We start from the raw sequence: 22,434 nt of genomic DNA, 5'->3' as shown, positions 1-22,434 counted from the left end.
CTCAGAGGGACAACACAGAACATAAGCCACCTGAGGAGGACCAAGTGTAGGGCAGAAGGGCAGTGGCAAAGCCAAGGAGGGGAAGAGACCACCTAGCCTCCAGCACAAATCAACGCAGGAATTGCCTGCTTTGGGAGTGAGCAAGCCCCGGCCAGGCCTCTATGCAAAGGGGCAAAGCCAGCCTAACCCTGCCAAGGTCAAGGGCTCTAAGGGCTCTGCACCCTTCCAACACCCCAGTCTCCCTGACAAAGCCACGCCTGCATAGAGATCCCCGCATTATGGCTCACCAAGGCCTCAGGGCCATGCCCCATTGGGAAGCTGGGCTGTGTCCCCAGCCCAGACTCCCAAGGGTGTCCTTTTCTTCCACCCACCCATCAGAAGTAGTGGCAGAGCCACAGAAGGAACCTGCGTCCTCCAGGGTGTGTCCAAAGGAAGCTCCATCCATTGAGGCGACCTCTGAAGGATAAGCCACCCCAGCCTTCCTTCCGAAGGACCAGCAAGGGCTTCTTCACCAGGTTCAAGTTCAAGTTCATACTGAAATTTCTGTGTTTCCGCTTTGTCAGAAGACATCTTGAAAGTGTGAGGCGGATGGGAGACAGTTCCCCCTCATGGAGTGGGAGCACAGGCGGTGAGAAAGAAAAACCGTGGGAAGGCCAGGTGGTGCTCACGACGCTTGAAGACCGCGAACCTCATGGAGCCCAGCGAGAAGGTGCAGGGCCTCAGCCAGGTGCTGGAAGCAAAGGGCGTCAGCGCGAACTGCGCCGGAGGCCTGCGCTGCTGTGAATGCCTGGCGCCGGGGCCAAGAGGACGGGGGTCCAAACGGTCACGCCCGCCTCTCAACGTAGCTTCTTTTCCGTGGCAAGCTGCGCTTCTGCGGATTTGGAAAGCATTGTGTCCACTCGCCCCGCTAAAAAAAAAACATTGCATCTTCTACCTTCAAAAAGTGGCCAGTAGCCTCCAGGGAGACAAGAGGTGGGGCAATCCTTGCCCCCGCAGCTGACTGTTTGCATCCGGGCCGCCTGGCCGCGCATCTCTGCGGCGTTGGCTCTGCGTTCGTGCTTGTGGGGGAGGGGAGCCAGGGTTGGTAACCTATCAGAACTCCTAACGGGTGCTTCCGGGGAAAATCTCTTGGGCGAATTTTACTGAGCAGGCCTGACTAGTATTAAGCGACCCCTGTGAAAAGAGTTTGGGGTTGATCATAAGAGAGCTGGGATGAAACTGAAATGTGCGTGCAGCAGGCGCTCAGATGCTGTTTGGGCTATAGGAGCTCATTCTGGCTGCAGGTTAGAGACTCGATGGATAAGCGGCCAGGTTCTCTTTGTGTTTTGAAAGTGGCCTCTTACTGCAAGGACAGTGAGGGAGACAGCAAGAACAAGGTCAGCTCAACTCATTGATGGCTGAGCAACCTCTCGTTTGTAAATTTTTCCCCCATTCTACTTTATTTCTTCCGGAAGACAAAAACAAGAGGATGCTTCCCCAGCTTGTTGTATGTGCTAGAATTCCCATGCAATGACAAGAGAAATTCAAGAATCTTCTATGGAACTCGACTCATGGATGTTAAAATTTATATAGAAGAGCAAGGTGCCAAGGACAGGCCTTCCTGAAGAAGAACAAAATTGGGAGGCTTTAATAATTAAGACAATGTGATGTAGGTGGGGGGATAAACAAATGCAGAGCCCAAGAAACTATCAATATGTTAAGTCTCATGATTTCTCTTAAACCCACCCTAGTCAGGCTTGCCCCCCAACCCCACCCTCACGACTGCATTAAAACTTCCTATCAGGTCATCAGTGATCTGGACAATGACCTAAATCCAATTACTAATTCTCAGTCTTCATCTAACCTAACATACTTTGGACATGAACTTGGGCAAACTCCAGGAGATGGTGAAGGACTGGGAAGCCTGGCATGCTGCAGTCCATGCTGTTGCAAAGGGTTGGACTTGACTTGGCGACTGAACAACAACAACAACAAAACATACTTTCTCACTCATGATGCTTCCTCAACTCTGCATTCTCTTGGTTTTTCTCTCACCTCAGTGATCACTTCTCTGTCTCCTTCGTGCTCTTCCCCCCAAACATTTAGTGTTGAAATTTCCCATGGCTCACTCTTCAGTTCTGTTTCCATCTCTCCTCCATACACACTGAGTTTCTAGGGCCATCCAAGTTTCAGAAATTGAACCCCTGAGTCTCAGATCTATACACCCAGCCCAGTCGAGACTTGAATATCTAACTGCCCATTTCACATTTCCACTTGGATGTCTGATATCTCAAATGCAGCATGTCCACGGTGGAACTTCTGATGTTTGTTGCTGTTTTTCAGCTTCTAAGTCATGTCTGACTGTTTGCAACCCCATGGACTGCAGCATGCCAAGCCTCTCTGTCCCTCACTATCTCCCGGAGTTTGCCCAAGTTCATGTCTGCTGAACCCAGTGATGCTATCCAACCATCTCATCCTCTGCCACCCTCTTTTCCTATTGCCTTCAATCTTTCCCAGCATCAGGGTCTTTTCCAATGAGTCAGCTCTTTGCATCAGGTGGGGAAAGTATTGGAGCTTCAGCTTTAGCAACAGTCCTTTCAATGAATATTCAGAGTTGATTCTCTTTAGGATTTGACTGGTTTGATCTTGCTGTACAAGGGACTCTCTGATCTTTGCCACCCCATCAGGCCAACTCCACCTATAGTTCTTCCAGTTACTCAAGGCAAACATCTCACAACTGTCCTGACTCCTCTCTTTCTTTCATACCGATACAGAATCTATCAGGGTCTCCTATTGACTTCACCTTCAAAATAAATGCAGAATCTGAACATCTCACTGCCTCCACTGCTGCCACCTGAGTTGGAGACACCCATAAGTTCTCTCCTGGATTATTATTACAATAAGACTCTTGCTTCCAATGTTGTTCTTTGTAGTCATAGTAACAGAAGAGAGTCTTAAAAAAAAAAAAAAAGATAAAGTAAGTCAGATCATGTCAGTCCTCACTGAGAACCCTTCGGTGGTTCTGTTTGACTCCCCCTTGAAGCCAAATGCTTTCAGGCAAGGTGTTATGTGATTGGGTCCCCATCTCCTATCCTCTGACCTCTTCTTTTGCTCCTCTGCGCCAGCCCCATTGGCACATCACACCTGCCAGGAAGCTCATTTCTGAGTGCCTTTGTACTGGATGCTGTTTTTGCAAGGGAATCTCTTCCCCAGGGATCTTCCAGGCCAGCTCCCTCACCTCCTTCAACTTTTACTCAAATGTTATCTTCCCATGAGGCCCATCCTGATGACATGTTTGTAACTGCAAGTCACCTCCCCACTCCATATGCACAAGATTCTCCATCTCTTTGCTCTGCTCTTTTTGAAAACTGCACCTATCAGGGGCTTCCCTGGCAGTCCAGTGTTTGGGACTTCACATCCCAATGCAGGCGGCGCAGTTTCGACCCTTGGTCAGGGAGCTAAGATACCACATGCCTCATGGCTAAAAACCCAGAAAAACATAAGACAGAAGCAATATTGTAACAAATTGAATAAAGATTTTATTTTTTAATATTTATTCTTATTTTTGGCTGTGCTGGGTCTTCACTGCTGCATGAGAGCTTTAGTTGTGGTGAGCAGGGGCTACTCTTGGTTGCAGTGCACAGGTTGCTCATTGCAGTGGCGTCTCTTGTTTCAGCGCACCGGCCCGAGGCACTTAGGTTTCAGAAGTCGCAGCTCACGGGTTCTAAAGTGCAGGCTCGGTAGTGGTGGTGCATGGGCTTAATTACTCTGCAGCACGTGGGATCTAGTTCCTGGACTAGGGCATACCTGTGTCCCCTGCATGGGCAGGCGGATTCTTAACCACTGGACCACTAAGGAAGCCCAATGAAGACTTAAAAAATGTTCCAAATCAAAAAAATCTTTACAAAAGAAAATAGCACCTATCACCTAACATCTTTCAATAGATTGTATAATTTGCTTTTTGTATATGTTTATTATCTGTCATCCCCTGCCAAAATGTAACACAAGGATAGGGATTCTTGTTTGTTTTGCTGACTGATGTTTCTCAAAAGCCTAGAAGGGTGCCTGGCTCATTTGGCACTCAATAACTGTTGGATTAGATGAATGAAAGTGTGAGTGAATAAGGAGGATAGGATGGAATGGAACCAGGAGAGTCACAGAGGTAAAGAGGAATGTTCTATTTCTTAAATTGGTGGTATGCTCATAAATGCGCCCTTTATTTTCTAAAAATACTTATGTATGTATGCATACTGGTTTATAATCAATATTTAATAATAGTAAAAATAAAAATCTTTATTATCCAGCTTGACTGACTCCCTAAAGTTTCCACAAAACTGAGTTTTCATTGTACCTAGTATATGATGATCACTGAACAGAGGACATTGATGTTTCTGTTGTTTCTTTTTGCTCCTTGAGACAGGCCAGTCATGGCTCTGGCAACCAGTAGGAGGATGGCAACTCAAGAGAAGAACATGCTTTGGAAAGAGTGCTTAAAATAACATTCTAGACTTAGAGAATAAAATGGAGCACAGTGTATCGTCCCTCTCTTTTCCTCCTGATTTTTTTATAATGACTATAATATCAAAATGTCTCAACTGCAGATACACACCCATACTGGAGCTCACTGCTCCCAGCTGACACACACTGATAAACAGGACTTTCTCCAGTAGACAGAGCACTTGCTCTTCTTCAGCTGCTATTTCCATTGTGCCTTTTAGTGTGCTTCTCATCGCTGGGAAATTTTGAAAAAAATTCTGCCCAGTACAGAAAAAAGAATTTCTTTTTCTTTTTCTTGTTTTGACCATACCACATGGCTTGTGGAATCTTAGTTCCCCCACCAAGGGTCCAACCTGGCCTTCAGCAGTGAAAGCGCAGAGCCCTAACCACCGGACCACCAGGGAATTCCCCTTTCAGTATATTGTTCTAAAATTTGCTTTTTGTCCTTTATTTGGAAACTCATTGACTTCCCTATGAAAATAGTTTTGAGGAGAAAATAAAAAACCAAGGGATTTACATGAAGATGTAGCAAATAATTTTTAAGTGTAATCTTATGCAAAAACAAGGTAAAATGTTTCTTATGCAAAAACACGATAAACCGTTTTACGGCCTTGAACTCCTGTATGTTGTTACATTGTTAGACATTTCAAATCAATAGCTTTCTTAAAACAGAGTTTGCCCTTTCTTCCAATCACTTTGCTCCACGAAGACTTGTATGAAATGAACTCCTCAGATGACCAGAAAATGCAGTTCCAGTTCTTTGAAAATTTAATCAGACGTGAATTACAACCCCGTTCTGTGTCTGCAGACTTGGAGTGACACTGGGTTTGTTCCCCTGGCGAATGGGGTCATGTTGAAGAGTCCTGTGTGTGTGTGGTTTTTTTTTTTTTTTTACCCTAATTGAAATCCAGTTGGGATGATTGCAGAGCGTGTTCAGAATGTAAGTGGCTCTCCTTTTATAATGAGGAGAAGAGGCAAACTACCTCTTCATTCCTGGTGGGCTGTGCCTCAAGACGGGTCGGGAGACAGAGATACCAGATAAACGCTGTCTGCCACCCAAGCTCTTAGAATCATGCAGAGGACAGAGGTATATATGAAAAGGAATCCCAAGTGAGGTCAGTGCCCTGGAGAGACCTCTCAGGATTTCCTGCAAACAACCTCTAGAGAATGAATAGAGCGAGTCAGGGGCAGAGAGGAGCTCATTTAAATTCTCTTCCCTGCGCCTTGCCAGTTGCAACCTCTGGCAGCGCACAACTCTCTGCAGGGCTTAGGCTGGGAGAAGAGCGCGGCCCCGCGGGCCCGGACGGTGTCACTCACCGCCCAGCCCCGCCCTCGCGGGCCAGCGACCAATGGGCATAGGCCGGGCCCGGGAGCGCGACCAATGGGAGCCGGCGGGCGGAGGCGCGCTGCCCTTTAAGGAGTCGCTGGGCGCCGGGTCCCGGGAACCCGGCGCTTAGAGACAGGCACCGTCCAGGTTTAGCCGCCATGTCCCTGCAGGTGAGCTGGGTGTGCGCGCGCTGCTGCGGGCGGGGAGGAGCGTACGTCCCGGAGAAAAGCGCTCGAGTGGGGCGTGGGGCCGGCGTGACGCCCCGCCGGGGTCGCGGCGCATCTCTGACCCGGCACTTCGGGCCGCTGCTGCCAGTCCTCTTTGTCCCCGGTAGCTGTCCGCGGGGACCCCCGAGACACGCCCACCCCATCGCCAGCGCCCCCTTATTGCGCGTAATCCGCACCGGTGCATTCTGTTGACGGCGTGCCGGGCTCCCTATGGCAACTCTTGTGAACCCCGGGGACTGGTTAGACGCAAACCAGGCACCCGCCGCGGGAGGGCGGGCGCCAGGCTGCTCCCAGCGGACCCGGCGGGTCCTGCCCAGCCATCTCTTCCCATCCTGGAGAGGGAGGTGTGGGCGGCCTCCCCTTGCTCCTTGGCATGCCTAGGGGCTCTTCCAAGCTAGTGCAGAGATCTGGAAAACCACGATCTTAAATATACTGTTCTTGTGGTCTTTGGAGGGAAAAAAAAGTTTATGTTCAGGGTGGAAATTTGGGGGAAAGGGAACAAATGTAAAGTAAAAAAGAAAAAGGGGAAAGTGTTAGTTTCTCAGTCCTGTCCGGCTCTTTGTGACCCCGTGGACTGTAACCCGCCGGGCTCTTCTGTCCATGGAATTCTCCAGGCAAGAATACTGGAGTGGGTAGCCATTCTTTTCTCAAGGGGACCTTCCCAACCCAGGTATGAAACCAGGCGGATTCTTTACCAGGGAAGCCCATAATATAAAGTAGAACATCAGACATTCCTTCACCCAAGTGATAACCACATTAGCACTAGGTTACTTTCTCAAGTGTTCGAGAAACATCTATGTGATATGTGAATGTATATGTTTATACACACACTTTGCTTTTTATATAATTTTGCTCTCTCGCTCTCTCTCTTTTTTAATTTGTACTATGAGCTTTCTGTCACCACTAAATATTCTTTAAAAATTTTAAATGTTTGCATTGGGTACATGGCAGGATGCACCCCATGTGACCGTGGTACTCCAGGGTCACTGCTACACTAGGGGCGGGGTCGGGGGGCCTTGCGAAAACAGGAACGGGAGAGGGTGTGAGGAGAGGTTTTAAGGCAGTTGTTTTGAAGACCCGTTAGGCACAGGCGCGGGGGAAATCCAGCAGGTCAGCTTTCAGCCAGGGTGCTGAGTACGGGCTCCAGCAGAGTGAGCTCAGCAGGCGTTGAAATTCCTCACCCAAAGCCGCGAGCCCAGCTCTGCAGCAGCACAGGAACATTATCCAACTTTCCCTTTGGCCCAGAGTGCTTGGAAGTAAGTGTAAATGACTGTACCTTTAAGTCCCTGTTTCTGGGATTTCCCTGGTGGTCCAGTGGTTAAGACTGTGTGCTTCCACTGCAAGGGGTGTAGGTTCCATCCTTGGTCAGGGAACTAAGATCCTGCATGTGGTGAGGTGTGGCCAAAGATTAAAAGAAAAAAAAAAAAAAATCTGTTTCTCACCTATTGCTGGGAGCCGTTATGGGAGGTCCCACCTGTGACGAGGTCATGAAGAAAATCAGGCAGGCAAGGCCGTCTGGGACCCCATCCATGACGAGGTCACGAGGAAAATACCTGACAGGCAAAGCCGTCTAGGATAAGGGACCCTCCAGGTTGGCCTCGGCCTCTACCCTACCCTATATCCTCCTCCCTTTTCTGCTGCTGTTCTTCTTTTTTTTTTTTTTTTTTAAATTAATTAATTAATTTATTTTTTCAGTGGGTTTTGTCATACATTGACATGAATCAGCAATAGATTTACACGTATTCCCCATCCCGATCCCCCCTCCCACCTCCCTCTCCACCCGATTCCTCTGGGTCTTCCCAGTGCACCAGGCCCGAGCACTTGTCTCATGCATCCCCCCTGGGCTAGTGACCTGTTTCACCATAGATAATATACATGCTGTTCTTTCGCAACATCCCACCCTCACCTTCTCCCACAGAGTTCAAAAGTCTGTTCTGTACTTCTGTGTCTCTTTTTCTGTTTTGCATAAAGGGTTGTCGTTACCATCTTTCTAAATTCCATATATATGTGTTAGTATGCTGTAATGTTCTTTATCTTTCTGGCTTACTTCACTCTGTATAATGGGCTCCAGTTTCATCCATCTCATTAGAACTGGTTCAAATGAATTCTTTTTAACAGCTGAGTAATATTCCATGGTGTATATGTACCACAGCTTCCTTATGCATTCATCTGCTGATGGGCATCTAGGTTGCTTCCATGTCCTGGCTATTATAAACAGTGCTGCGATGAACATTGGGATGCACGTGTTTCACAATTTGTATGGAAATACAAAAAACCTCGAATAGCCAAAGTAATCTTGAGAAAGAAGAATGGAACTGGAGGAATCAACCTGCCTGACTTCAGACTATACTACAAAGCCACAGTCATCAAGACGTATGGTACTGGCACAAAGACAGAAATATAGATCAATGGAACAGAATAGAAAGCCCAGAGATAAATCCACAAACTTATGGACACCTTATCTTTGACAAAGGAGGCAAGGATATACAATGGAAAAAAGACAACCTCTTTAACAAGTGGTGCTGGGAAAGCTGGTCAACCACCTGTAAAAGAATGAAACTAGAACACTTTCTAACACCATACACAAAAATAAACTCAAAATGGATTAAAGATCTAAATGTAAGATCAGAAACTATAAAACTCCTAGAGGAGAACATAGGCAAAACACTTTCTGACATAAACCACAGCAAGATCCTCTATGACCCACCTCCCAGAATATTGGAAATAAAAGCAAAACTAAACAAATGGGACCTAATGAAACTTAAAAGCTTTTGCTGCTGTTCTTGTTTGCCCTGCTGCAGATTCTTGTGTTGCCTGCCGAGAGCTCTCCTGCTCCTCTTTCACTGAATAAAGACCAACTTAAAACCCTAATTAATAAATCTCCTGGACGCTGGTACGCTATGAAGGGGCCAGGGATGAAGGAAATGCTTCACTTCAAACATTTTGCTGGCATTCTGGCTTGTTTGAGAAATGTGTGATCTCATTGCACAAAATGCTCTTGATTGTTCTAAACATCCTAAGCACAGTACACTAACAAAAGAAACTATTAAGCATAGGCCCCTTCACAGGGTGAGAAAAGCTCCACAAATATGATAGCCACAAATGTGCCTAATAGAAAATACTTTAGAGAGAGATTAGCTGGCAACTTCTTGCAGGTAGTTAACTTTTAGACTGAGAGCCTGTTTTGTGCCATGTCTGCTGTTTCTGCAGTCCTTCGCATTTCTGTTCTGTAAAAATGTAATCCTATCTAGTTCCCATAGAGATGACACTTATTAGAAAGAAAATAGATTAATTATAAGAAAAACAGGGTCGGCTACTGAAGTTGCTTAAGTCACACCAGGTGCAAGCCATAAAATGTTAGCAGGCCTGAAGGCCAAATGATAAAAAAGACTCTTGTGAACGAAAAAGTATGTGGGTGACATCCAGTTTCTGTTGAAGGTCAAGTTGCTGTAATGTTTTGAGATGACCTGTGTGTAAACAATATGCACTTCCCCCCAAAAGATGTTGTTAAGGGTATAAAGGGGCCCTGCGAAAATAAACTTTAGACTTAGCCCCGAGCTTTGTCTCACTCTCTCTCTCATTCGCCGACGCCGTTCATCCTGAGGGTTCCCCTGGATCTTGCTGGGGCTAGACCCTGGCAACCTATGATAATTTCAGACCCTCCTAATATCTACTCACTTTTCATTCATGTGTTCAACAAGGAGGTACAGGGCTCAGATGGGCTCCTCCCACCTGCCAGCACTCTGTAAGGCAAGGCTGTTGCTACTGAGATGAATGTTTGTGCCTATCCTCTGTTCTGGATACTTGGGGGGAACAAATACCTTCCCACCAGCCTTGTGCTGAGCCCTAATAAATACTGTTAGGTCTGCCTGGAACCCGCTTCCCTGTCACTGTCCATCCGCTAGGTACTGACCCCACCCCAGGCTCAACTAAGCATCATCTTCTCTGAGAAGGTGCCTTCCACCCTCACAACTGTTCCCTTCTCTGTGGTCCCAGGACACCTACTGCTCCTCTGCTTGAGCAAGTATCACATGATCACTGTGACCCACTCATCTCCCACAGGATGCTGAGCTTTGTGAAAGCTGGCTGCCCTGTTCATCCCTGTCTGCTCTCCCAAGGCCTGGCCCCTCAGAGGTGTTCAATACATATTGAATCAATAGTGTGATACAAGTGGTGAGCTCTGGGCTGGCAGAGTCAACAGAATGAAGTCAAGAATATTTACGGTCTTATTCTTGTTTCATCCTCATGCTTCCCGGCTAAGGTTGATGCCTTTTTTTTTTTTTTTTTTTTTTTATCTGAAGCCAAATCTCATGGGAGCTCCATTGCTTACACAGAGTCCCAGGGCAGTGTGTCTCCAAGCTAGAATTAAAACCCAGGATCCTGACATGAGCCCAATGTTTTTCCCGCCACGGCTCATCGTAGCTGGGCTGGGAGAAGGCACACTGAAACTGCCACGTAAAACACGAGTGCATGACGTTGGGGTGCCAGGGAAGGGCATGCTGGAGAGAAAGACTGACACTGGGCCCTGCTCTGGAATGGGTTTTTCTCCTCTGCCTGGGGAGAGAGTAGAGAGGGGACCTCTGAAATTGCCTGGGAAATGGTCAAGGGCTCCACTTTTGGATAGAGAGGGTCCAAGACTTTCATGAGCTTGTTAGATGGTTCCATACCCCTCAAAACATGAAGCACAGTCTTCCAAAAACTCCTTCCTGGAAGGCAGGGACTTAGCAGGTTTCTGAGAAGCCTTAGAATTCGTATCAAGGCTTAGCTTGCCAAAAGGACTTGAGTTGCTGTCATTGGAAGATGGCACGAGACTTCACAGCAAATAGAACATCTGAGATGCCTGCCAACCCTGAAGGGAAGGATCCCTATACCTCCTGGACAGTCTTGCCCTGTCCTGCCCTTAGGAAGCTGAGGGAAGTAATGTAGCATTTTAACTTTGCCCTTGTTATAGACACAATATGTGCATGCACATTATGGGAAATTTGGAGAGTATAGATGGTATTTAAAAAAAAAACAAACAGGAAACTTACCAATAGAGGCCATTAGTATTGACACATTTTAGTATATTTGGATGTCTCTTCAAGATACTGATTTCATTTCCTTTGGATAAATACTCCAAAGTGGGATTGTGAGATCACATGGTAGTTCTTTTTTAAATTTTTGAAGAAGCTTCATACTGTTTTCCACAATGGCTGCACCAATTTACATTCCCACCAACAGTGTATGGGGTGCCCTTTTCGCCAAATCCTCATCAACACTGGTTATTTCTTGCCTTTTTGATCATAGCCATTCTTACAGATATGAGGAGATATGTCATTGTTGTTTTGATTTGCATTTTCCTGATGCTTAATGATGTGGAACATTGTTTCAGATCACTATGTATCTTCTGTGGAAAAATCTCCTGACTCTTTTTAAATCAGATTGTTTTGTTTTGCTTTTTTTTTTTTTTTTTTGCTGTTCAGTCATACGAGTTCTGTATATATTTTGGATATTAGCCCCTTATCAGATAAACAGTTTGCAAATATTTTGTCCCATTCAGTAGGTTGCCTTTTCATTTTGTTGATAGTTTCCTTTGCTGTGCAGAAGTTTTTTGTTTGCTATAGTGTCCTGTGTTTATTTTTGTTTTAACTAGTTTTACTTTTGGTGTCACATCCAAAAATCATTGCTAAGAATGATGTCAAGGAACTTACTTTCTATCTCTTTTTCTAGTAGTTTACAGTTTTAAATCTTATGTTCAAATCTTTCATTCGAGTTGATTTTTGTATGTGGTGAAAGATGGGGTCCAGTCTCATTTTTTTGCTCGTGTATTCAGTTTTCCCAGAATTGTTGGCTGAAGACACTGTCCTTTCTGCAGTGTATATTCTTGGCTCCTTTGTCATAAATGAATTGACCATATATGCATGGGTTTATTTCTGGGCTCTTGACTCTGTTCCATGGATCTTTGTGTCCGTTTTTATGTCGGTACCATACTGTTTTGCTTACCATAGCTTGTAATATCATTTGAAATAAGGAATTGTGATGCCGCCAGCTTTGTTCTTCTTTCTCAAGATTGCTTTAGCTTTTATGGTTCTATACACATTTTGGGATTGCTTTTTCTCTTTCGGTGAAAAATGCCATTGGAATTTTGATAATGAAGTGCATTGAATTTGTTGATGACTTTGGGTAAGATGAACATTTTACTATTAATGTTTTCTATTTAAGAACAGGGACTATCTTTCCATTTATTTATGTATTCTTCAGTTTTTAAACATTTAGATAAACATTTTAAATATTAAGAATTTTATTTTGTTCTCTGTATCAAATATGTAGGTGCATTGTCCGTGTAACAGGTAAGGACCAAAGGAAGTATCCACAAATTAAAATAAGGATAATCCTGGTGGAACCAGAGCAGTAATAGTTCATTTCTGATTGAAAGCTTCCTGTCCTCTTTAAGTTCTCCTGAAGCAGATAAACCTGCCTAAAGTTAGCAAATGCACTTTTTGTTTTAGGCTGATTTTGACAAGGCGGCCAAAGACGTGAAGAAGCTGAAAACCAGGCCAGATGATGAGGAACTAAAAGAGATCTATGGACTGTACAAACAGTCTGTAACTGGAGACATAGATATTGGTATTGTGCTGTCATATTAAAAAATAACAGTACACTTCGTTGAACAGTATAGAAGCATAGAATAACAAGTAACTCTGTGAATGTATCTTTCCTTCTTTTGGCAGAGTGTCCAACACTGTTAGATCTAAAAGGAAAGGCTAAGTGGGAAGCCTGGAACCTTCAAAAAGGTAGTTTTTAAGTGTTACACGAACCTTCTTAATTTCCAACTACATCGGTCGGTGAGTCAACCTGTTTGTATCTTTCTAGGATTATCAAAGGAAGATGCCATGAGTGCCTATATTTCTAAAGCAAGAGAGCTAATAGAAAAATACGGAATCTAGAATTCAGCCCATGAGAGAATTTTCCTTTTGAAGCCTTCATAATGGTATCGTGACCTAATACTTAGGGGAGAAATGCACTGTAACTCTTGATGGATCATCAGTATTTTTGCTAGTAACATGACTTGTCATTCTGAATTAGAGGTATGCTGAAACTACATGTTTAATAAAATTTTACTTGCTAAAACCAGGCAATTTTAAAGAGTTATTTTTAAAGTGTTGCTCTTGTAGTCTGTATACAAAAACATTAGTTTTTAGTGTAGTGTGTGTGTGTACACAAAAAGCTTGTTCTTTTGGCTTCTCTGTTTTTTCTGCAGTGAAGTGGTCTTACTGGTATAATCAGCACAGTTTATTAAGAACTAATCACAAGGGTCAATTCATTTCTCTGTGTAGCTTTGGGATTCACACCAATGCAGAGCCTCGGCAATACAGACACATCTGGCTCCAGGCTCCCTTCAGTGACTGATTTATAGGTAACCCGAGGCAAGTTACTGAAGCTTTGGCTAAAGCGCATCTGTAGGGTAAGGGGAAAATGTCGATCTCAGAGGTTAAGAATTGAATGAGGTACCTGTATTTATCCTACCTTCATTTTAAAGTGTATACTGTATAAAAGATGAGAGCAAGCAACAAAATTTTTAAAAATAAACTTATGAGTCTATCTCAAGCTCTTCAAAGAAAGAGGAAAAGCTGTCATGGGCTATCAGCTATTCAAGTTTCTATGCTTAGGACAAATAAAAACATCAGGCTGAAATGTAGTAGCTGGTGATGACAGACTGTACAGTATGCCTCTAAAGTCCAGTTTTATTGAAAATGAAGAATCTGGAATGTCTATTGGACCAGTTTGCAGTCTCACTTTGGTGTCCACAGGCTCTCTGAAAGAAGGTGGCCTCATTTTCAGAGTCCTAACATCCATTTGAGATTCTACAGGCTAGAAGTCTTCCCAGAGAGAGTGCCTCTGTCCCCTGCTGAAGGGTGTAGGTTTGGTGTTGTGTGAGCACTGGGAGAGATTGATTTCATGTGACTTAAGAAAAAAATTTTTGGATTGACTAGATGAGTTTTCAGGGAATTATGTTGGGTGAAAAAAAAAAGCCAGTCCCAAAAGGTTATATATTGTATGATCCTGTTTATGTAACATTCTTGAAATGGCAAAATTGCAAACCTTGAGGACTGAATAGTGATTGCCAAGGAGGAGGGGAATGAGGGAGGATGTTAAAAGGCCAGCAGGAGGGATCCAGTGGTGATGGGATGTTCTGTATCAATGTCATCCCCTGGTTGGGCAGTGACACTAGAATTTCGCATGATGTTGCAAAAATTTTGCATGATGTTGGGGAAGCTGGGGAGCTCTGTGTCATTTCTTAGAACCCCATGTGAATCTACAGTTCTCGCAAAATAAAAAGTTTAATGAAAAACAAATCTAGCTTGATTTCTAATCTGGAAAACTTGGGAAAGTTAAAGGTGATTCTCCTCTCTACTAAGTGTTGCCTAAAGACAGAAGTCTTCCACGATGAAGTTGACACCCTCTTCCAGTGGAGGGCTCAGAAACTCTTTGAGCTGTTCCTGCGTGGACCTCACCTCCACCCCAAAAGGCTGGCATCGGCCGCATCATGAGATTCCTATTTGTGGACTGTAGTAACTACAGGTTGTTCAAATGAATAATCACAAATCTAGATTCCTTTAGCACCAATCCTTCTAGAACAGAGCCCTGTATCCTACCCAAGAGTAAAGCACAGTTCAGTGCACACTAAACGGTGAACATAGTTTCTTGAGGTTACCTTTAACTCAAATGTATTACATGAATTTTAACTCAAAACCCTCCCCCCTGACAATGAATTTTATATTATTTTCACTTTGTTAAAAAGAAACAATGGGGACTTCCCTGGTGGTCCAGTAGCTAAAGCTCGGAGGTCCCAATGCAGGGGCCCAGGTTTGATCCCTGGTCAGGGAACTAGATCCCACATGCTGCAACTTAGAGTTCACATTCTGCAACTAAGACCCACTACAGCCAAGTAAATAAATATTAAAAAGAATGATATATTCTAAAAAGTCCCTCTTGTGTGTATTTCCCTTAATCTTACTCACTAAGACTCTCTATATACTATTTTTAAACCAACAAAAACACGACCCCATATTATGTGATCCCAAACACATCCGTGCTTTAGAAGGTGACATTTTAGCGTGTCAAGCTGTGTTAAGCTTTGGAAGCCGTAAGGAAGAGACACTGGTTGCATGCAGTAGGGGCTTTATTGTGAAGAACCAAGGGAGATAACAAATCAAGGTGCCAGTTAAACAGCCAGGATTCCAAGAGACAAACACGGTTTGGGCCTCGGCAGAGATGGCAGGACCCACGTAGCCCTGGGGATATGGTGCCTCTCCATCCCGGGCAGTAGGCATCTGTGAATCCTACCAGTGGTGGTCTGCCGTTGCTCTGACTCAGGTCAGTCTCCTACTTAATTTTTTCCCTTTTCTTTCCTGTATGTTTCCAACTGGTGTGCTTGCTTTCTCTGTCTGGTTCAGATGATCACACATGAAGCTGAGGCAGCCTGCTGGGTCTGGCATTTGTGCCTGACCCTCTGTACACTGAGGACTAGACTCCGGACAGTCACCCTGAGTCCCAGTTGGTCATTGCCTGAACAGCAGCGGGAACACACACAGACAGCAAGCAGTCCAGGTCGGAGGAACCCCTTAGAAGAGAACCTAAGAGGGCTACGGGCATTCCGGGGACTTGCCAGGACAGGCAGCAATGATTATTCAGGGCTGTCTTATTTTAACATTTCCTCATTGATTGGGGCAACCCTATATTTCAAAAGATGAGATCAGGCTTTGGGCCCCAGTGTGTTAATGAAACAGTCATTTCATTTCAAGCACTTCCCCTGTCTGTGATTTTCACTGTCAGAATAACCGAAAGGAAGAAACGAATCATTGACCAAGCAGGAACTTCATTGACAAACCTTCCACAGATGAGACCCAAATGCGATTCTAATACAAAGAAGAAAGACCCTCCCGAAAGTATTCTTGACCCATTCATCTTGCATCCCCCAGATATGTAAATGCTCTGTGGGGAAATACATTTGTAGATAACACATCACCCTGACAGCAGCAAATTGATCATTTTCCAATCTCTGAAACAAACTCCTAAGCTACTCTGAAACACCGAAGAAGAGTATCACATGATCAATGGGACTGTTTTAAGACCAAGAAGGGGAGGTATCTGTCAAGAGGCAAGCGCTGATATTTCTAGAGACTTGGTTATGTATTTCTTGATGAAGCTTGTGTTGGAAGGTTCCAGAAGATAGAAGTGGTGTCCTGGAAGCACAAAACTTTCAAAATTTCCACTGGTTACATCTTTCCAGGCTGAAAAAACAGAATTGTATTTAATAACAAATGATGCCACCACCCGCAGATTTACTTCCAGGTGTTACTTTTCTAAGAGCTGACACTGGTGGTAGAGTTACTCCCATGGTTTCATGTTCTGTGCATCCTGAATTTCTAATTTCTCAGAGACCTCTCAGTATACAGTGGTATTACCTGCCTTCTCTCATTTTACACAGAACTGACATCTCTCCATTTACACTAGATAAAACTGGGACCAGTTTTCTACTCCATGCAACTGCCAGTTGAGAGGTTTTTTGTTGTTGTTTTTAACTAATACTTTTGTATTAGTTAAATACTAATACTAATACTTTTAACTAATACTTTTGTTTGGCGTTTGTGCCCTGTACTGACCAGACCATTTTTATACAAGTGAATTTTTTCAAAAAGACACTTACTTGAAGTATGGCAATAGTTTAAGGATAAAAAAAGAAGCATGGATATTACACATCCCCTTGTAGTGTATGAAAAAAGGTGCATGGCTGGATTTATGTACTAGTACAGGACATTTTAAAAAAAATCAGATCTGTGCTGCAAGGCCTGCCAGCAACTCTGGCATGGAAATCATCAGATATCTCAATAAAACACCTCAAGCCATCAAAATCATTTCACCTTCCATATCCGCTGGTATATCTTCAGATCCAGAAAAGCATGTTATGTCACAAGAAAGACGAGTCTTAGAGTGTGTGTTACAGCTGCAAATATAAAGATGCCGGTTTGTAACATTTCGTAATAGACACCCCCTAGAATCTTTTCCTATTAATAACCTCATTTAAATCAAACAAGTCCTCACTTCCTTCCCTTTTGCTGTTTACAGCAATACAAACATTTTATTTTATTTTATTTTTATCCATGGCACTTTTACGTGTCAGCACCTGAGAGTCACTGTGGTCCAGGTTATTTTCTAAGATCTTCTGGCTTCTGGAACAGCCAGGTGCAGGCAGGTGGCACCTGGGCACCCAGTCCAACTCAAAATGGGGCTGGTTATATAGTATCTTCAACTGTCATTCCCCTGAAATGGCCACCTCTCTATCCCCCAGGCCTCCGTTGTTCGGCAGAGGGTTGCTGTGCGCAGAACAGATGCAGATTTATGGACAGAGGGCCCCTGAGTTGATTCTGCCGATTCTCAGTTTCATCAAAACAGCAGGAAACCATTTGCTGAGAGCTGGTGCTGGGGCTGTGTTAGTCCCTTAGGGACACTTGGGTAAGCACAGCCCCTTTCCTCCTGCCACTTAGAGACTGGCTGGGGAGACAGACATTAATGAAGTCGCCAGGCGATTGAACAGATTGAACAGATGGGTCACCAAGTTCAGGGTGATCTGTGAACACGTGACAAGTGGGGGTGGAGTGACATCAAGCAGGGACTCCCTGGAACATGGGGTTAGACTTGAGATCTGAGTAGATAGGAAACACTCGGCAACGGGCAGAGATGGCAGGGAAAGAGGGGCCAGGTGAGCACAAACCAGGTGGCTTTTGTTCCATGAGTGAATGGAGAATTGGGACAAATTGCGGTAGAAGAAGCAAGCAAGAGGACTTCCCTGTGGTCCAGTGGTTAGGACTCTAAGCTTCCAATGCAAGGGGTGCAGGTTCAATCCTGGGTCAGGGAACTAGGATCCCACAGGCAACGTGGTGTGACCAAAAAACAGAATAATAAGCAAGCGAGGGCCACGTGTAGGTCTCCTGAAGGGATCTGGTCATCCTAAGAGTCAGGAAGCCACCAAGAGGATTTAGGGCAAGGCATATCATGACCAGACTTGACAGTCTTCCCTTTTGGTACAATGTGTAGAACAGACTGAAGGGGACAAAGGGTTGTCTCTTTCAATAGTCCGGGCAAGAATTCCCACTTCTGCCTGGAATGTAGAAAACCAGGAGTGCCCCTCACAGCCTAACAAGGAAAAATGCCTGACAAACTGCAAAACCATAAATTCTTGAACTCATCAGGAAGCTGAGTTTGCAAGGCAAACCAGATAGCGAACTCCAGGGAAGGCTGGGCCCCTCTAAGGAGAGGTGGGTCACACGGACTGTCTCATGTGGGCAGAGCACAGGATGAAGGGGTGTCTGCTGTCCATGTGGGTGAGAAGGAACCAGCTACAAATGCTCAAGTGCTGGGGACCAAGCGTGGGGTGATGTGTCAGAGGCAGTTCACACTGACTCACAGGCTCCTGTCCATGGCCCCCCACGAGGGGTTCACGAGAAAGAATAGGAACAGGCAGGAGGTCAGAAATAGCCCTCTCTGCTGGGCAGGTGGACAGCAGGAAATTGGATGCGACCATGAGATGGACACTAACCCTGCCCCCAGTCAAGTCCTCCCCTCCTACTAAGCAGAAATCTCAGTTGCTGGAGGAGGGGCATCAAACACCCCCTCCACGCCCCCCGCCCAGGGCACATGGGAAGATCCATGGATGTAGGGAATGGAAGCATTAACCCTCTACCCTGGGGGAAGGAATGGGAAGGGTCTTGGGCCCCCTGTGCTGTGCTTAGTCACTCAGTTGTGTCCAACTGCTTGCAACCCCATGGACTGTAGCCCACCAGGCTCCTCTGTCCATGGGGATTCTCCAGGCAAGAATACTGGAGTATGTTGCCATGTCCTCCTCCAGGGGGTCTTCCCAACCCAGGGGTCAAACCCAGTTCTCCCACAGGAAGACAGATTCTTTACCACCTGAGCCACCAGGGAAGCTCAAGAATACTGGAGAGGGTAGTCTATCCCTTCTTCAAGGGATCTTCGTGACCCAAGAATCAAACCAGGGTCTCCTGCATTGCAGGTGGATCCTTTACCAGCTGAGCTGCCAGGCCCCCAGTTCTATACAAAAGCCAAGGGAAAATCTTCTACTTCTGGGGAGGGAATGGAAACTTCCACCTAATACCCACCAGACCCACCCACAAGGCCTAGACACAGAGGACCTGGCTAAGACTGAAGCTGAAGATTGGCTCGGATATCCAAGAGCTCCCCGTGTTACCCCAGATGCTAGCATCACACATAGGGGGCCAAACAACAGTTGTCAGTGGGGGAGAGCCTGGAGAGAGACAGAAAAATTGAGAAAAATCCTCCAGTCTAGTCTCCACAGTAAGCACACAGTAACTTGGGAGAACCATTGCCCTGAAATGTAACCATAGTAGCAACAAAACCGAAACTCAGCTCCTCTCCAGTCTGGACTGACACAACTCCCCACATTCAGGGCCTGCCAGAGGAGATGTGCTCAAATCATAAAGTATATTTATGTCAGTTCCATGCATGATATCCTTCAATAGAATATCTGTTTTATGCATGATACCTAGCTTTCAATAAAAAAAAAATTATCAGACACAAAAAGCAATATATAACCTCCATTGTTAAGAGGCAAAGTAATTAAAAGAATAAGACTTCCCAGGTGGCTCAGTGGTAAATTACCAGCCTGCCAAAGCAGGAGACATAAAAGACTCCGGTTCAATCCGTGGATGGTGAAGATCCCTTGGAGGAGGGCATGGCAACCCACTCCAGTATTCTTGCTTGGAGAACCCCATGGACAGAGGAGCCTGGCGGACTACAGTCCATAGGGTTGCAAAGAGTCGGACACGACTGAAGTGACTTAGCACACATGCACAAGGCTCCAATAAGACCCAGATGTTGGAATTGTCAGAGAAGGGCTTGACAGTCGCTATGATGGAGATGCCAAAGGATTTCATGGAAAAAATGGACATATGTGAACAAATGGGGAAGTTCATTAAAGAGGTGAAGACTGCAAGAAAGAGTCCAAAAGAAATTCTAGAAATAAGCAGTAGCAGCAACAGGGCATTCCTTTGACAAGCTATTCAGTAGATTTGATAACGGCTGAGCGAAGAATCAGTCAACATGAAGATGGTTAATGGAAATCATCGAAACTGAAACGAAAAGAAAAAAAAGTTTTAAAAAAAGGAGAACATCTGAGAGCCCTGGGACGATGACAGCCAGCCTGACCTGTGTGTCGTCAGGGTCCCAGAGAGAGAAGAGGACTGTGCATTCGTCCGAGTAGGACAGGAGGGCAGCTTGAGTGAAGTGAAGCTGCAAAGCCTTCCCTCCTGCCTCGGATTTTCCTTTTGACCTCCAGGCTTTGAGCCTTGGGGGTGGGTGATGGGCAAGGAGAGGGTGGAGAGACATTTCAGGTCTGATTTCATGTATATTGGGAAAAGCTGAGTGCTGCGGAGAGCTGGAGAGAGGAGAGCAGACCGAGGAAGGGGAAGGAGCGGAAGCAGAAAGGGGAGAATCCAGAACAAGCTTAGGACATTTGAGATTTGGAGGGAGGAAGTGAATCCTTATAAGTAGCTCCTGAGGTTTGATTTGCTGGGGAGAGGGTGAGACTATTAAAAAACTTTTTTTTTTTTTTTAATTCTGCAAGTGGAATATCCTTGTGAGTGACTTTTATTTTCAGTCTGGGGGAGGTTTCTTTTGAGAGCTCTTGAGAGTTTAGCTAAACTGCTTTATAATATTGGTGCCTCAGCATCCATGCTGTGTGGCCAGGCAGCTTGTGAGAGTCTGGACCTGACCCTCGGCCTTCCTGGAGCACGTGCAGAGTCACAAACACAGGTGAGTTCCTGTTGTGACCCTCCCCCAGTGGCCTAGGTGACAGCTGCTCCGGGCCCCCCAGAGCCTTCCCTTGTATACCTTTTAGGTAAACCTCCCATGAAGTTGACCAAAACCTGCTCTTTGGGGTTCAAGTTGACCAATCCGGACTTAGCCTGGGAATTCCAAAGCCCTCCACCCACGCCTAAGGGCATGTCCATCAGGTCCGGCCACCTCTCTGCCTGCAGTCGGCCTTGACCTCCCCGTGTGGCCCCACGAGGTGCGCCGTGGACCTCCTCCATGACCCGTGAGTCATGAACTTCTCTATTTCAATTTCTCTCAGGGTCTGTGGTTGAACCTCGGCTCCCTTTCCAACACTCAGGGTTCTTCTTAACAAATGTTAATTCCCCAAAGTCACCAGAGCCTCTGGTAGTGAATTGTTGGGTTGGATTTTTAAAAATTGAGGGTGGTTTGTCATGTGCCATATCCACGCCGTCTCCTAAACACGCCCTCCTGGCCTCCTCACCTACCACACCTTGAGGGGTTTACTCTCAGCATCCCTTCCTCTGAGAGGCGGGACCCTGGATCCAGATCTCACAGCCGCTAGGCCAGGGGTCTGGATCCTGGTGAACAGCCTCAACAGAAGGATGTTTGTGCGAGGCTTAATTAAAAAGCAGCTTTTGCCTACGCTATTTCACTGAATGTCCACAGTGCTTTGAATCACGTTTCCTTTGGTGGAAGTAGGGGATGTCGGACGTGGACTGGTGTTTCTTGGATTCTGACTCCATGCTAAGCCAGGAACACAGACAGCACAGCCCTGTGGGGACCACATTTGCTCAGACAGTTGGGGTAGAAATGGAGAGAGACGACAGACCAGGGCAGCTAGTGCCCCTAGTGGTGGAGTAGAGGTGGGCATCGGCGTGAACGCAGAGATGTGATAAAAATGAACCGGATTGTCTCTGTTCCCAAGGTGCTTCAAGTCTGCGCCCCTTTTTCTTTTTTTAAAGCTATTTGTATAAACTTCTGCTCACAGGCACTGCCTGTGGAGGCTCTAGGTTCAGCTCCAGGCCTTGTGGCAGAAAGAAAGGGAGCACAGACCCGTGTGTCCGGCTCCTCCCCAAAGCAGACAAGAGCCAGACGGAACTGAAGAAACGCACGATGGGATACCATAGTGACTGAGGGCCAAACGCTGGCCCCACAGGACCTGCTGTGGGGAGGGTAGAAAAGGAAGAACCTTATGGTTTCAGTTTATTAGGGCCAGTATCTGGAACATTAGGACTTCAGTCCTATTAGAAGGATCAAATGTCAATGAGACCTCTCAGGAGACAGGAATAGTCAGGTGTCATGGAACCAAATGAGTTCTGGAACAAAATTCCCCCAAGAAGCAAACCACTCCCTTGTCTTGGATCACCTCCACATATTTAATAAGTAGGGATCCCCTTCTGCTGTTCCCCTAAGAAGATGAGCATCCTTTGACATTAGTAATTTATGCAACAAATTTTTTTTTATGTGATAAAGCATACTGGATTGGTCAAAAAGTTCATTTGGGGATTCTGTAAGATCTTATGGAAAAACTCGAACAAACTTTTGGCCAAC

The 22,434-nt window shown here is 45.5% G+C and overlaps 2 protein-coding genes across 13 annotated transcripts in view; one reads left to right on the top strand and one right to left on the bottom strand.

The window, feature by feature from the left end:
* The first annotated feature begins 5,821 nt into the window (after positions 1–5,821).
* Positions 5,822–13,143, top strand: LOC122681654 (acyl-CoA-binding domain-containing protein 7-like). Its single transcript, XM_043883950.1, has 4 exons — positions 5,822–5,973; positions 12,519–12,636; positions 12,741–12,803; positions 12,883–13,143. The coding sequence occupies exons 1-4, from the start codon at positions 5,962–5,964 to the stop codon at positions 12,954–12,956; spliced, it is 267 nt and encodes an 88-aa protein (XP_043739885.1). The 5' UTR covers positions 5,822–5,961; the 3' UTR covers positions 12,957–13,143.
* A 2,032-nt stretch (positions 13,144–15,175) lies between these two features.
* LOC122681674 (S-acyl fatty acid synthase thioesterase, medium chain-like) overlaps positions 15,176–22,434 on the bottom strand; it is a 39,414-nt gene continuing 32,155 nt past the window's right edge. For 9 of the 12 annotated variants that reach the window (XM_043883996.1, XM_043883995.1, XM_043884000.1 and 6 more), the window contains 2 exons: positions 16,935–17,017; positions 15,176–16,304 (listed from right to left, as the gene is read on the bottom strand). In XM_043883996.1, the coding sequence (XP_043739931.1) occupies positions 16,165–16,304; positions 16,935–17,017 (223 nt within the window). In that variant the 3' untranslated portion in view covers positions 15,176–16,164. The remainder of the gene's footprint in view (positions 16,305–16,934; positions 17,018–22,434) is intronic. The other 3 variants (XM_043883998.1, XM_043883999.1, XM_043883997.1) reach the window with 2 other exon arrangements.

Source organism: Cervus elaphus, chromosome 23 (assembly GCF_910594005.1).
Source record: "Cervus elaphus chromosome 23, mCerEla1.1, whole genome shotgun sequence".
Classification (NCBI taxonomy): domain Eukaryota; kingdom Metazoa; phylum Chordata; class Mammalia; order Artiodactyla; family Cervidae; genus Cervus; species Cervus elaphus.
This window is presented reverse-complemented; position numbering and strand designations above follow the sequence as displayed.